Below are 14,824 nucleotides of genomic sequence, written 5' to 3'. Positions count from 1 at the left end.
TACTTTTGTCATCTACATATTTTGATTAGATACTTAAGATGTAAGAATATTAAACTTTGGATATGTGTAATGTCATGTATTTTATTTTTTAAGATTTCTTTCTCTATGAGAGCCACATTTGTGTCATACCGTGGTATCATTTCTCAATAGGAATTGCTCGGATCATTAAGAGATCATTTAATTCACCTGACTTGCCATTTTCTAAGTTAACAACACTGTTAAGATTGGGATATTACCATATGGCCAGAAAGCTTCCTCTTGCTCTTATTTCATTAATTACAGTTAATGAAAGTAACATAATTTGACTAACAAAAATTTGGATGCCTTTCTGTTTCAAATATATAGATTGAGCTTGCTAAAAATGTTATTGACTGCAAAATTTATAGATGAAAACTTTGTTTTGCTTGGGTTCAAGCAAGCTGGAACATAAATTGCATTGAAAAACTATAGTATTACTGTGCTTAAAACAACCGTTTGACATGCTTAACTGCCTGGTTTAGGTGCCTAGAAAAGAGATTAACAGATTTTTATTGTGGGAAGAGAATATGGGGTGGGGGTAGCCTTCTGTTCCAAAGGAGTGAGTGATCTGAATTCCAGTAAAAGCTATGTGAATGGAAATAAATGCAAGGGAAAACCTACCCTGGCAATGGCTGCTCCATCAAATTTAAAGAAGTAGATTCCTATCTCTTCTAGTTAATCTTTCCCCTTTGGTTTTCATCCCATTCCATCTTTACTACAAAGCAGTCTCTATCTTGTGCTCCCCTTCAGTCTCTATCCTATAATCAGTTTCCCCAGCTCTGTCATCTCCTTATTAGCATTTTAAAGACCCTTTAAATACTTTTACACAGTGTATCATCTGGTTTCATATTAATTACTTAATCAAACTGATGATTAATTAACCCAAAGCAAACCTAGCCAACACAAGGTAAAACATCCTCTTCAGTCCACACTGCCTTCCAACCTGCACTTGGCTTTTCTCCTCCCCTTCACAGCCAAACTTTCTAAAATATAGACAACTTGCTGTCACTACTCCTCTTCCCATCACACCAAGAAATGCTCCTGTTAAGGTCTGTTGTGAAATCTTTGTTGAGCAGTGGACAACTGCTCAACTTCAGCCCTTATTTTTATTTTACCTAAAGACAGCATTTCACAATATGTTGATCTCATTTGGTCCTACTTGTATGCTCTTTTCCTTTGCTTCCGTGATGCTCTGCTGCTTTGTCTATTAATTTTCTGCGCTTTTCTCTTCAATCTCTATTGTTCTTTAAAATATTTCTTTTTAAAAATTTTATAACTCTGTGTACATGTGGTGACCCTCATCCTATTCTGTTTTATTAAATGTTCACAGGGGCCTGTCTGAGGCCTCTTCCTTCTCTTTTCCATATACACTGTTGGGTAATTCGAGTCATTTCCTTGTCAGTGAATTCTCTCAATGCTGGTGGTTTTCAAATCCTTGCTCTAATTCCTATGTCTTTCCTAAACTCCAGGTCAGAATACTCGAGTCATAGATTCGTTTTTGTGTCGAATATACCCAGAGATTAAGACTTGCAGCATTACTTCCCCTTATACCCAGGGCTTAACCAGCATCTGGGTTTTATTTCAGCTCCAGACACTTCCCACTCCGACAGCCCTCTGTTCTAACTTCTGTGCATGCTGGTTTTATCTCTTTTCTCCGTGGCCACAGCAACTTTCTTAGTTCAGGCATCTTGCAGCCTCCTACTGGTAGCAATCACACCCCCAGCAGCCTGGAACTAGAGTACTCCGCCAAAGCAGAAACCCGTCATTTACTCACTTATATAATGACTTTCTGTGAACTTAGGTATAAAGTTGAAAATTCTCAATTTATCTTACAGAGCTCTTTATTTTACTCCTGCTTTAGTGGCCACCAGTCTACCACCCTATTCACTCTTTCCCTCACAACATTACACACATTCATACCCTTCTCACATTCAGTTTCTCTTCCTTTCTCCCTCTCTGCTCAGCAACACTATATTACTTTCAACTTTGCAGAAGTTTCATGTTGCTTTGTCTGAAAGTGTACTGTACATGCTTTTTATTTATTCTGGAATCCTCTGCCCCTAATTCCCACCTACTGCATCCCTACCTGCTAAGTTCTCCTTTTCTTTTAGGTGTCAGTGTAGTCTTTACTCTTCGGGTCTCTCATGTGCTTTTATAATATCTAGAACTACTTCTATTACAGGTACACATCACACACTGGACGGGAATGGTGTTTGCCTGTTTTCTTGTCCCTCTTACTTATTAGGCCTTTGGTCTAGGAATTACAGAAATCTTATCTGTCTTGTTTACTTTTCTCCCCGCCCAGGGCCAAGCACATGTGTAACAAATATTAAGCTTTCAGCAAATTTTAATTGAATGTGAGAGTCAATAATCTTATGACCTATCATTATTCTTGGGAGTAATATGGCAGATTATTTTCTGGCGTTATCAAATTACTGTTGGTCGGGACACCTGTAATCCCAGCACTTTGAAAGGCAGAGGTGGGTGGATCGCTTGAGGTCAGGAGTTTGAGACTAGCCTGACCAGCATGGTGAAACCCCATATCTACTAAAAACACAAAATTAGCCAGGCATGATGCTGCAAGCCTTTAATCCCAGTTACTTGAGAGCCTGAGGCAGGAGACTCACTTGAACCTGGGAAATGAAGGTTGCAGCGACCCAAGATCATGTCATTGCACTCCAGCCTGGCCAACAAGACTAAAACTCTTATCTCAAAAAAAAAAAAAAAATCACTCTTGGTCACTGTAACTTTCCCTAGGCAAATTTGATAAATGAATCCTTTTCCTACGTGTGTATATATACTGTTTTAGCTCTCTATGATACTGTCAGTGTCAGTTAGTCAAGAGCTGGAACAACCCCACTTTTTCCATAACTAAATAATATGCTATTCTTCCTTGGTAATATAGTAATCAAATTTACGCCAGTGTGGTGGTTCACCCTGTAATTCCAGCAGTTTAGGAGGCGGATGTGGGCAGATCACTTGAGGCTAGGAGGTTGAGACCAGCTGGCCAACATGGTGAAACCCTGTCTCTACTTAAAAAAAAAAAAAAAAAAAGAAATCTGGCGGGTGCCTATAATCTCAGCTACTTTGAAGGCTGAGGCATGAGAATTGCTTCAACCTGGGAGGCAGAGGTTGCAGTGAGCCAAGATTAGGCCACTGCATTCCAGGGTGGGTGACAAAGTGAGACTGTGTCTCAAAAATTTAAATGTCTTTAAGGAGTGATGTTGGTCCTGAGAATTCAGTGATCATGGATAAGGCCTTATGTTCAGTGATTTCAACGTGTTCACCAGTTCCTTCCAAATTTCCAGGATGATGCTGACTGGAGTTTTAAAAAGTGACTAAAGGACATATCAGAAGAAAGAATCACTCATCTTTAATAATTTAGAAAGACCTAAGTTTACTAAGAAATACTAAGTGTTCTTGGAAACATTTTCAGTTTGCACTGTCACTGTTTCTGGCATTTGAAGCTGTGTGATGCTCCTATTATGTTTTCTCTGATATGATCCTACCTAGTTTATTTTGTTGTTATTCTATTAGACAGTAAAATATGAAGTTTCATTATAAACAGTATATTTGACATAATACAAAAACTTGAGAAAAATTGAATATGTAACATTTAACACTAATACTTTATAATATTAGGTTAAAGTTGAATAAATAGAAATGAGTATGTTACATATTATTCTTATCCAGGCTGATAGGAAAAGAAAGCAGATTACTACAAACTTTTTTAAACCTTTATAAAAGGTGGAAGGATTTTTGGTATGAATTTTTGTAAGTTAGTTTTACTTATTATTTTGTTTAGTAACAGATGTTTATAATAACAGTGTTTTGAGCCATAATATTGACCTACACATTTAAACAATTTTTTCATTAAAAATTTACATAATCTGTAAGTGATGAAGTGTTGATAGTATGTTGATAATACTGAAGTATATAAAATGAGCTTATTTCATAATTTCCCCAAGTTTTATGCCATTAGAAAAAATAATTTTAACAATTTTAAATAATTTAAAAAATCACATACCGCCCTCCCATATGGTTTTAGTTCTTAGCTGCTTTCAGTTTTTATATCTCCTCAGTATATATCTATGGACATTCATATTTTCATTTGTTTTCTTACAAGTATATAAACAATTTTGTGTTTCTTAATTAACATTTTATATAAAATATGTTTAGGTATTTAATTATTTTTATACTTGTCTGTATAAATCTAATATGAATCAATTTTTAGATAGAAACTGGTTTCTAGTTTGAAGCTTTACTTTTTATTCTTGAAATCCATATACGGTGAGTAATATGTAAGACGCATATTTTAATGTTCAGCCTTTTCTTTTAAATATCAAACAATATACATCTTAAAGTAATTACGAAATTGCTAGCTTTTAAAAAATATTTTATGTTAAGTTCTGGAATACATGTGATGAACGTGCAGGCTTGTAATAAGTATACATGTGCCATGGTGGTTTGCTGTGCCTATCAACCCATCACCTAGGTTTTTAGTTCTGCATGCATTAGGTATTTGTCCTAATGCTCTCCCTCCCCTTTCTTCCCACCCCCCAATAGGCTTCAGTGTGTGGTGTGAAGTTCCCCTCCCTGTGTTCATGTGTTCTCATTGTTCAGCTCCCACTTATGAGTGAGAACATGTGGTATTTGGTTTTCTGTTTCTCTGTTAGTTTGCTGAGAATAATCGTTTCCAGCTTCATCCATGTCCCTGAAAAGGACATAAACTCATTCTTTTTTATGGATGTATAGTATTTCATGGTGTACATGTGCCACAATTTCTTTATCCAATCTATCATTGATGGGCATTTGGGTGGATTCCAAGTCTTTGCTATTGTGAACAGTGCTGCAATAAATATATGTTTGCATATGTCTTTATAGTAGAATGATTTATAATACTTTGGGTATATACCCAGTAATGAGATTGCTGGGTCAAATGGTATTTCTGGTTCTAGATCCTTGAGGGATCACCACACAGTCTTCCACTATGGTCGAACTAATTTATGCTCTCACCAACAGTATAAAAGAGTTTCTATTTCTCTGTATCCTCACCAGCATCTGTTGTTCCCAGACTTTAATGACTGCTGTTCTAACTGGCATGAGATGTTATTTCATTGTGGTTTTGATTTGCATTTCTCTAATGACCAGTGATGATAAGCAGCTTTTTTTTCATATGTTTGTTGGCAACATAAATGTCTTGTTTTGAGAAGTGTCTGTTCATGTCCTTCACTCACTTTTCTTTTTGAGGTTTTTTTTTTTTCCTTGTAAATTTGTTTAAGTTCCTTGTAGATTCTGGATATTAGACCTTTGTCAGTTGGATAAATTGTAAAAATTTTCTCTCTTTCTTATGGTTGTCTGTTCACTCTGGCAATGGTTTATTTTGCTGAGCAGAAGCTCTTTAGTTTAACTAAATCTCATTTGTCAGTTTTGGCTTTTGTTGCCATTGCTTTTGGTGTTTTAGTCATGAAGTCTTTGCCCATGTCTATGTCCTGAATGGTATTGTCTATGTTTTCTTCTAGGATATTTATAGTTTTAGGTTTAAGTCTTTAATCCATCTTGAATTGATTTTTGTATAAGGTGCAAGGAAGGGGTCCAGTTTTCTGTTCTGCATATGGCTAGTCAGTTTTTCCAGCACTATTTATTAAATATGGAATCCTTTTCCCATTGCTTGTTTTTGTCAGGTTTGTCGAAGATTAGATGGTTGTAGATGTCTGGTGTTATTTCTGATGCCTCTGTTCTGTTCCATTTGTCTATATATCTGTTTTGGTACCAGTACCATGCTGTTTCAGTTACTGTAGCCTTGGAGTATAGTTTGAAGTCAGGTAGTATGATGCCTCCAGCTTTGATCTTTTTGCTTAGGATTGTCTTAGCTATAAAGGCTTTTTTTTGGTTCCATATGAAATTTAAAGTAGATTTTTTTTTTAAATCTGTCTAGTATTGCGAAGAAAATCAATGATAGCTTCATGTGAATAGCATTGAATCTATAAATTGCTTTGGGCAGTTTGGCCATTTTCATGGTATTGATTCTTCCTATACATGAGCATGGAAAGTTTTTTTGTTTGTGTCCTTTCTTATTTCCTTGAACAGTGGTTTGTAATTCTCCTTGAAGAGGTCTTTTACATCCCTTGTAAATTGTCTTTCTAGGTATTTTATTTTCTTTGTAGCAGTTGTGAATAGGCATTCACTCATAATTTGGCTCTCTGTCTATTATAGATATATAAGAATACTTGTGATTTTTGCACATTGATTACAAAGAGAAATTCAACAGAGGAAGATCGAATGACCTTATCTACACATGAACATAAGTCATTTGTGAAACTGATTTGTAGTAAAAATAGAGACGTTAATTTTGTGCTTGAAAACTATAGTATTTGGGTCACTGTGACCTTGAATAATTCGATATAATATTTAAAAGGAAGGAAGAGGAAAGGATTTCGGTGGAAAAGTTTCTCTGTCAATGAAAATGACATCATACTTGGAAACATTTTGATAATTGTGAAAGCATCAGGAAAATACTACCACCTAGTAGGCCAGGAGTGTCCAGAACAGCCTAACTGCGTAAATAGCTGCCTGCATTATCTAGAGCTGCCAGCAGAAGTGTCTACAGTTTTCATGAAGAAAACAGATGTAAATGGGGGGTGGTGATGTGGATAACATTTACTTGTGTGGTGAGAGGTCCAAAAGTGGGAAGTTTCTAGTCAAAAGTAATGTTTCTAAAATATCTTAGTTATCTAGGAAACAAATTGAGGTAAAAAACAGAAGTAGAACAGTGTTGGTTTTAATTCTGAAAACTAAAAGTGCTGTCCTTTGTGCTCTAACATTTTAAAACTAGTGATTATATTTATATTCATATAGCAATTCTAGTAGACTAATCAATAATTTATGAAATAAATCCTACATTTTAACAAGATTTCTGAGATGGGAATAATACCACTCTTTCTATGTAAAGGAGATTTTAGATATGGCCTAACATTTGGGAAATTTTTCCTGTCTTTTAAAATTTTTTTTTCAGAATATTTTAAATAAAACTATGCTTTTAACACTTGCATATTCTTCATCTTTTTAAAAAATAATGCTACATAGGTGATACATTTCCACATAGATATTTTTCTTTCAAAACCATGATATGTTATAGAACACAAGTGATTAATGTTTGCTTTGTTATTTGACAGCAGTGAGATATTTATTTCTGTTTTTATTATCAAGACACATGAAATGACCACATTGATTCTTGAAATGTCATTAACATCATGACTACATATTTCCTGCCTTTTAATTTGTTTCCTGAATTATCCTGGAGTCCACAAGACATGCGAATGGTTTACTTGTCCATGTCTTCTAATTTTGCTGTACAGATTAAATGTAGCTATGTCTGTAATATCTGTACAACACAAAGATCTTCCCATTTTAATTAAAGTTCTTGTTTCAGCAGTATTGTTTCAAAGTTTCAGTACAATAATAACATTTGAACAGGATCCCAGATATGTGAGAGGAATCTGGCAAAATGGTACCCAACTACTTTATGTATGCTACACTTTAACATCTCCTTTAGTACTTTAAGAATCTAGAAATCTCTAGTTGACACTTGTAGATTTTTGATCCCCATGTTTAACACAGACTTTTTTTCTTTTGATTTCATTTTACTGTTCCAGTGAAAACTTATTGATCGTATAATGGGGATTGTGGGTGCTTCTTTTTAATAGCATGAGGCAAAATTATAGTTTGTGGAAAGAAAAGTTTAAAAGACCTTTAAAAATAAATGCTCATACCAGTGCTGGGTATTAAAATTCAAAATATGTAGTAATTTCACTTATTATGTACTCAGCAGGATTTTCTCTAACATGTTCAAATTTTAGGGATAGTAAAGATTTTTTTTGAAGGCTCAGAGCAAATCTAAGTGTTTTTACCTCTGTCACCTGTCCATCCTCCCTCATGCTACTCCTCCCCAAAACAGGCAGAAAAGCACAGATTTTTTTTTTTTACAGTTAAAATGAATACCAATAGTTGTTTAAGGACAGATACCTCACAAAGGAGATCCTCAGAAAGATCTGAAAGAAGGTGGGTAGAGAAGTAATATTGTACTTTAGCTTACTGTCAATAGGATTTGTCGGGTGACTGTTATTAGGGGTTGCCCTAGATCTATTTTAATCTGCAGGCTATCTTTTCCAGAATCAGTACCCCGGAATCACTGCCCAGAAGCTTAGCTTATAGTAGTACAGTTTCCTAGAAGAGCTTAGTGTCTTTTGGTGACAAAGTTTACTTAGGATAGGTTTTGTGTGGTGTACTGTTAGTTAGAGGTCACATTACCACTGCCCCATTTACTGTAGGTGTCTGTGCTCAGCCTTTAAACAGGTTTATCTTATTTCTAAATTACTATTCGTGTAACTCTTATTTGTACCATTCCTAATAAGTCTCACTAGCCCATTTAAAACTCCTGTTTCATTGTTTGCTTTTTTTCATAACCCTTTCCAGTAGTATTTCTAATAAAATATGAAATAAGCTGAACTTTATGATTTATAAGACATTTTTGGCATTTCTAGACATATTTTTTCCTGCTTTACAATTTATATTCTGGACAAAACTATTCAGTGTGCACCTATAGGTGATATATTAGAATTACTAAAAGAAAATACCTACCGCAGAAAACATGCTCTTAAATTAGAAGATTGTAGAATGACAGCACATTGATGAGAGAGGCCTGCTTTCATTAATAACATTTTTCTTCATTTACAAGATTCTCCTGAATTATTTTGGAAACTATGTACCCAATTCATGGACACAGGATAATGGCTGCACTCGTTGTGAATTTGATACAGTTGACTTGTCTGCAGTAGATGTAAGTGGAATTGATTATGTGTAAAATGTAGTAATAGAAAGTACATTGTTGCAATTTAAGGTAGAAAGTACATTGTTACAAAAGACTGTGATTTATAGAAAAAAAAGCTAATTATTTTATAGTTTTGACTGTATGATAGATAACAAAATAATAGTGTTAAAACATGGTGATTCAGCCAATTGCTAGAGTTGTGTTTCAGAACTGTTTTTGAAAGAAAAACCAGCTAATAATTAAATCCAATGAAAGAGTCCTTTGGCTAATATTAATAGTTTACTATGATTGGGTACTCTTGTGTTTAGTCTGTTAGCTTAGCCACAGCATTGAGAAAAAATCGTTTTAAGTCTTCAGCATTTTTATTGACTAATTTTTTCTGTGCTGGATTTTCAAAATTGGTGATTAAAAATACTGCCTGATTATATAACAAATGACTGTTCTAACTACTTTACATATAGTAACACTTTAAAACTTCACAAACATCCTAAAGTAGGAAGTATAATTGACTTAGTTTTGCACACGATAAAACTGAGGTGCATAAATATAAGTAATGTGTTTAAGGGAACACAATTTTAAGTTTTAGAGTTGGGATTTGAATTTAGGGAGTCTGGCTCCAGACTATATTCTTGTATGAAATGTTTATGCTAGGCATGGTGCTACTTGTATGTATTTCATAGACAATTATTGTTAGTTTTTATCGTTCATGTTTTAAGAGTGAACAAGGAGTTGAACATATTTCTTATCAATCTGTAAAACATTTTTATGTATCTTGGTTCTAACATCAGCCAGAACTGATATTCTACAGTAACATTTTTCTTCCAAAAAAACATTGTTCTCATAACTTGGAAGATTATGTGTATTAACAGTTGATTCCAGCGAGTTATTTTGTCATTAAGATTGATTTTTGCCTTCATTCACCATAGGTTCATTGAGTACCTACAGCAGCCAGATATGTAGAAGCAATATAGGCAAAAATTAAGCTCTTAGGAATATAGCACTACTAACTTCTGAACCCATGCAAATGTAAAATACTTTCACTGCAATATGTTTAAGCTCCTAAATTAGTTTCTCTTCTTATCATTGTCTGAAAAGAGTATAAAGAGTAACTTGTGTACATGTAGGAGCTTATGAATAGAGCCCTATTTTACTTGAAAGTAAGTTTTTTGGCTGGTCTCTCAGATAGGAAACTGTTTCCTATCTGGAAAGAATACCAGAATATTTCTGAATGAAGCTGCATCATGAAGACGTTTAAAAATTTATCCTGATCTTTTTTGTTGAAAATAATGTCTTCTTGAGGGCAAGTTAATAATTTTATCTGTTTTGTTTCCTTTTATATAAATTTTCTGGTGCAAAGCTAGAAAAATATTTGTATTAACATTTTTTCCTTTTGCATGTAGGAGTACGTAATTTAATACTTAAGCTATTTTGTCTTACAGCTTGTTAAAATGTGCTAGAAAAGAAGCTGTTCTTTCCATTATGCACAATAAAATTATGTGCTGTACACAGTTATTTTTCAATAGGGATATGAAAATTAAAATTGTCTATGTAGTTAAATCCCAAGCCTATCATAATGTTAGATGTGAGATACAGGCAAGTTTCTTTGTATTTAAAGTCATAGTGGCTCTCTCAGAGTGTTGTTAGGAATGTTAAATGAAATTTTACACACATATATATGATGAATAAATATGAATATATAAATGATATTTTATTTGTGTAAATTTAATATACGTATATGAAGTGGTCAGCCTTCAATAAATGTTAACTATTGTATTGTTATTATATAAACATGAACTTAGGTTAATAATGGTGAGGTAGTGGATCAAAACCCAGCACTTTACCTACACATATATGTGTTCTGGGTTATTGAAATTTCTCTAAATCTCATTTTCCTCATGCAAATTTGGGAAAATAACTTCTAAGGCTTTTATAAAAATTAAATAAAATGTATCATGTCATTTGATAAAGGAGAGTTGTGATCTATTTTTAATTTTTTTTCCTATTAAATCGAGAACTACTAGAGAGTAGATAATTGTGTTAAGTTCTTCTTATTTATTTATTTACTAATATGTATTTGGGCAAGTGAATGAATGGACAGACTAAAGAAGTAATGATAGTGGACAATGTGTACTTTTCTGAGAGCATATATTATTATACAGATAATGGAGGAATGTGTGAGGTACCATGTGTGGAAAAAAATGGAAGGAGGTTACTAATTCAGCACTTAATGTATAACGTATTTAAAAACATCTGTAATTGCTTTGTTCAGACTTTAAGACATGGCTTTACTAAGACATTATAAACAAGTCTTCCACAGATTTCTGGAAGATTTCCTTAGCTTTAATAAGACATTAAAAAACAAGTCTTTCATAGATTTCTGGTAATGACACTCTTACATGGGTGTTACTTATGTTTCTGTCTTCCCCATCTACTTGTAAATCTTTCAAGCCAGGAACTTTCATTCCTTTTGCTAAATATTGCCCATGATGTGGACTGGCATGTATAATGTATATTTCAAAATTGTTTGTGCAATTAATGTAGGATAAACTCCACACTAAAACATATCTAAAGAGAACTTAAGAAAATATATTAAAATATATACATTAACATAAGAGGTATTAATATTAATGAAAGAAAATAGCTATCAGCCCTGAACACAAAAAGAGAAACACAATTAGTATTTGGTTTTTTAGATGAAGCTTTCAAAATAGCTTTCAGATGTGAAGAAGTTTCTGTAAGGGCTATTTTAAAGGAAGCATTGACTAGTAGAGTAGGCAGTACCATGAATTACATTCATGTAATAAATATGATAATTTCATCTTTAAACCTAACTCATAACCAAGATGGGATTCAGTAAAATGACTGTGATGGGGGGCAGGGGCAGAAAAATTTGTTTCAAGTGTTGGAGAACTGCCATGGAGCAATTCAAATTTAGCAGATTATGTTGAATTGGTATCCTAGCATTTTTTAATGTCATGCTGATTAAGATTGAATACAATTTAAAATAAAACCACACTAATGAAATGTATTTTTTTAATGTTTGATGTAAAACAAAGGTCCATCCAAATGTAACAATAGGTGTTTTTATTGAGCAACCAACTCCTTTTCTACCTCGATTTCTGGACATATTGTTGACACTGGATTACCCAAAAGAAGCTCTTAAACTTTTTATTCATAACAAAGTAAGTATTTGAGAAATGAATAGTTTATGTAAAAACTGTTTTTGGTCTTTTTTGGAATGATTTGTTATTTAATTTGTGTCTAATAAAATTCACTGGGCTAAGTTCAGTGGAGGATTTTTGGAGTAATTATAGCCCTGCCTTTTTAGGACTAAGGATTTTTGAGTCTACGGACTAGTACCACAATATTGGTATAAGCCACATGAAACTGCCAGTTTCCGTAGATCAAAAATGGCTGAACATTAGCCATCATCATATAGCTTCAATTAATATATAATAAAGGAGCCATAAAAGGGCCTTAAATCCCTTTGCCTTTGTGTTAGTTCTGGTACTTTCTTTTCAAGAATTATCATTAAATTGTTTGCAATTTAAGACAATAACATATCATCAGAACTTGTAACAGTTTCCAGATAGAGTACTGTTTTGATTAAGCACACAATGGCATGCTCTTCCCCAAAGGATTTTGATACTGTCATTTTCTTCAAAAATATTCAGAGCCTCCCTACATACCTCCCACATATTATCCAAACTTAGAGATTTTTTTGTTAATATTTTTTTCAGCTATTTATCTCTTTTCTACTAAAATAGTTGGTATTTAACATTGTCTAGAAAAACTCAATAGCTGTGAAGTATGCAATTTTCTCTCTTCTGTCCTAATACTGTTTACAATTATTCATTTTTCCTAATGTACATATCAGCTAACTGTTCACATTTTCTAGAGAATATTTTAACTTTGCAGAAAACCAGCTTAAATACGTTTAAAGGGATAAAAAATTGAGCATTTGCTTTGTGAAATATGTTATAATACATGTGCTTACACTAAAGTATTTTGTTTTTATGTGTTGTCTTTTATTTATATTTTCCCTCGTTTCATAGGGCCTTAAAATCCTTGATGGAGGAATTTTTTGTCTTATCTTCTGTTATATAGTATTAATTCTATGTTGCTTTTATGTGATGTGATTTTAACAATCTGCAAAAAAGCAATAGCTTTTCAGAAAACTTAGAGACTTGACAAATAATCTCTGAAATGCTCTAATGATGGAGACATAATCTTATCTGAATTTTAGCATAGTTGAATCACACTAAAATTGGTAACATTTATGTTGATGGTTTTTCCAGTAATCTGTCTGTAGAATATTCTTAAACTTTTCCTTTTTTTGCTAAATAAAAAAGTTTTTATATGACCATTTACGTTATTCTCTGGTTTCAAAGAGTATTTTGTAAAATGTGATTATTTAAATTTATAATTCAGATTGATGGCTATTATGCTTAATAGACATTTTTTTCCTTGATATTTTACCACACATATCTAAGATTTCCAGGCTACAGGCCGTATTTTCCTTCTCCAATTGGAAACATTTTATAGTACTAAGGATTTAAGTATTTATGCAAGAACCTATTAAAGATTTAAATATTTATACAAAGATTTGTATAGCAGTAGATTTTGACAGAATTTTAAAGCAGCTTCTCTTTTAAGAATATTGACATACATATTTAAGATTATTCATGTGATATTTAATATTGTTATTTTATGTGTAATTGAATATCTGAATTGTAGAATTCACAACTTTGAATATGAAGCACTTTTTACATATGAATACTCCAGTCATCTTATTGTCCTATTTTCTCTCTAATATTTAATTTTCAAAATATTTTACAGGAAGTTTATCATGAAAAGGACATCAAGGTATTTTTTGATAAAGCTAAACATGAAATCAAAACTATAAAAATAGTAGGACCAGAAGAAAATCTAAGTCAAGCAGAAGCCAGAAACATGGGAATGTATGTTTTAATAAATTAAAATTAAATTATTCTAAAGAAACTTTAAGAAAAAATAAATTTTTAATAAAATTGTTATGCCATATTTTGGTGTCTCAGACTATTTGTCTGTGTTTGTGTAAACAGTAGCTAACTGTTAGACTGTGTCTATGTATGTATTTATATGTAAAGGTCTGTAGAAGTTACTTTTTTTTAAAAATGGCTACGAGTTAACATATTTAATCAAACTACAAATCAATATTTTTTAAAAATGCAAATAAATGAATAGTATGACTTTTATAGCAGCGACTTAAATGTATGCTCTGAAAGTTGTGTATGGTAAAACTGTGTTTTTAGACAGCGAGGGAAAAAGAGTGCTCTTACTCTCCAGTGACCCATTGATCTAGATAATACTGTAAAACTAAAAAGGGGTATTGTAGGCCTTTTGTTTAGTCCTTATAATACTTCATTCTACTAATAAACTCTAGTAATAGTAAAAACAATCATTTATTCAATGAATGTTAATTGAATATGCCAGCATGTATGTTACGAGCCTCTGATAAAAAGGTGAAGACATGAGCCATTCTCATCAGGAATTAGTCTTATCTACTATGAGCCCTCATGCCTGTGCCGTGGAAGCTGAAGGCCCAGAGGGATAGATTCTGACTAGGCTGGGGATATAGGGATAGACAGAAAATAGGCCCCTGAAAAACCAAACTGGTGTTATTAATAATCATTCTGTAATTTATTCATTGGAGAATCCTCTGGGTCCAAAATCAAAACACATTTTCTTTAATTTTTTTCGTGATTGTACCAAGCGTTCCTGTCTGGTATTTTGTGTGACAGTTGCTTGGAACAAATGTGGTGTGGAGACACACACTGACAACAGCAAAAAGTGCTAACTGGTACCCGCAGTGAGGGGGCGGGGAGGGGAGCTGAGAGGTAGGAAGCTGATAACCCAAATGTCATCTGGTATCTCAAGTTGTTCATTCCTTGATATTCCTGATGATAACATTACAGACTGTACCAGGGAAAGCAA

General features: G+C 33.2%; 1 protein-coding gene across 2 annotated transcripts in view; it reads left to right on the top strand.

Annotated features, from left to right (window-relative positions):
- PLOD2 (procollagen-lysine,2-oxoglutarate 5-dioxygenase 2) overlaps positions 1 to 14,824 on the top strand; it is an 87,032-nt gene that overhangs the window by 56,144 nt on the left and 16,064 nt on the right. For both annotated transcript variants that reach the window (XM_017523778.2, XM_017523777.2), the window contains exons 8-10: positions 8,756 to 8,857; positions 11,905 to 12,030; positions 13,688 to 13,809. In XM_017523778.2, the coding sequence (XP_017379267.1) occupies positions 8,756 to 8,857; positions 11,905 to 12,030; positions 13,688 to 13,809 (350 nt within the window). The remainder of the gene's footprint in view (positions 1 to 8,755; positions 8,858 to 11,904; positions 12,031 to 13,687; positions 13,810 to 14,824) is intronic.

The sequence above is a fragment of the Cebus imitator genome, unplaced genomic scaffold (genome assembly GCF_001604975.1).
Source record: "Cebus imitator isolate Cc_AM_T3 unplaced genomic scaffold, Cebus_imitator-1.0 Scaffold30, whole genome shotgun sequence".
NCBI classification, from domain to species: Eukaryota; Metazoa; Chordata; class Mammalia; order Primates; family Cebidae; genus Cebus; species Cebus imitator.
The sequence above is the reverse complement of the archived record's forward strand: the minus strand, read 5'-3'. Positions and strand labels throughout refer to the sequence as shown.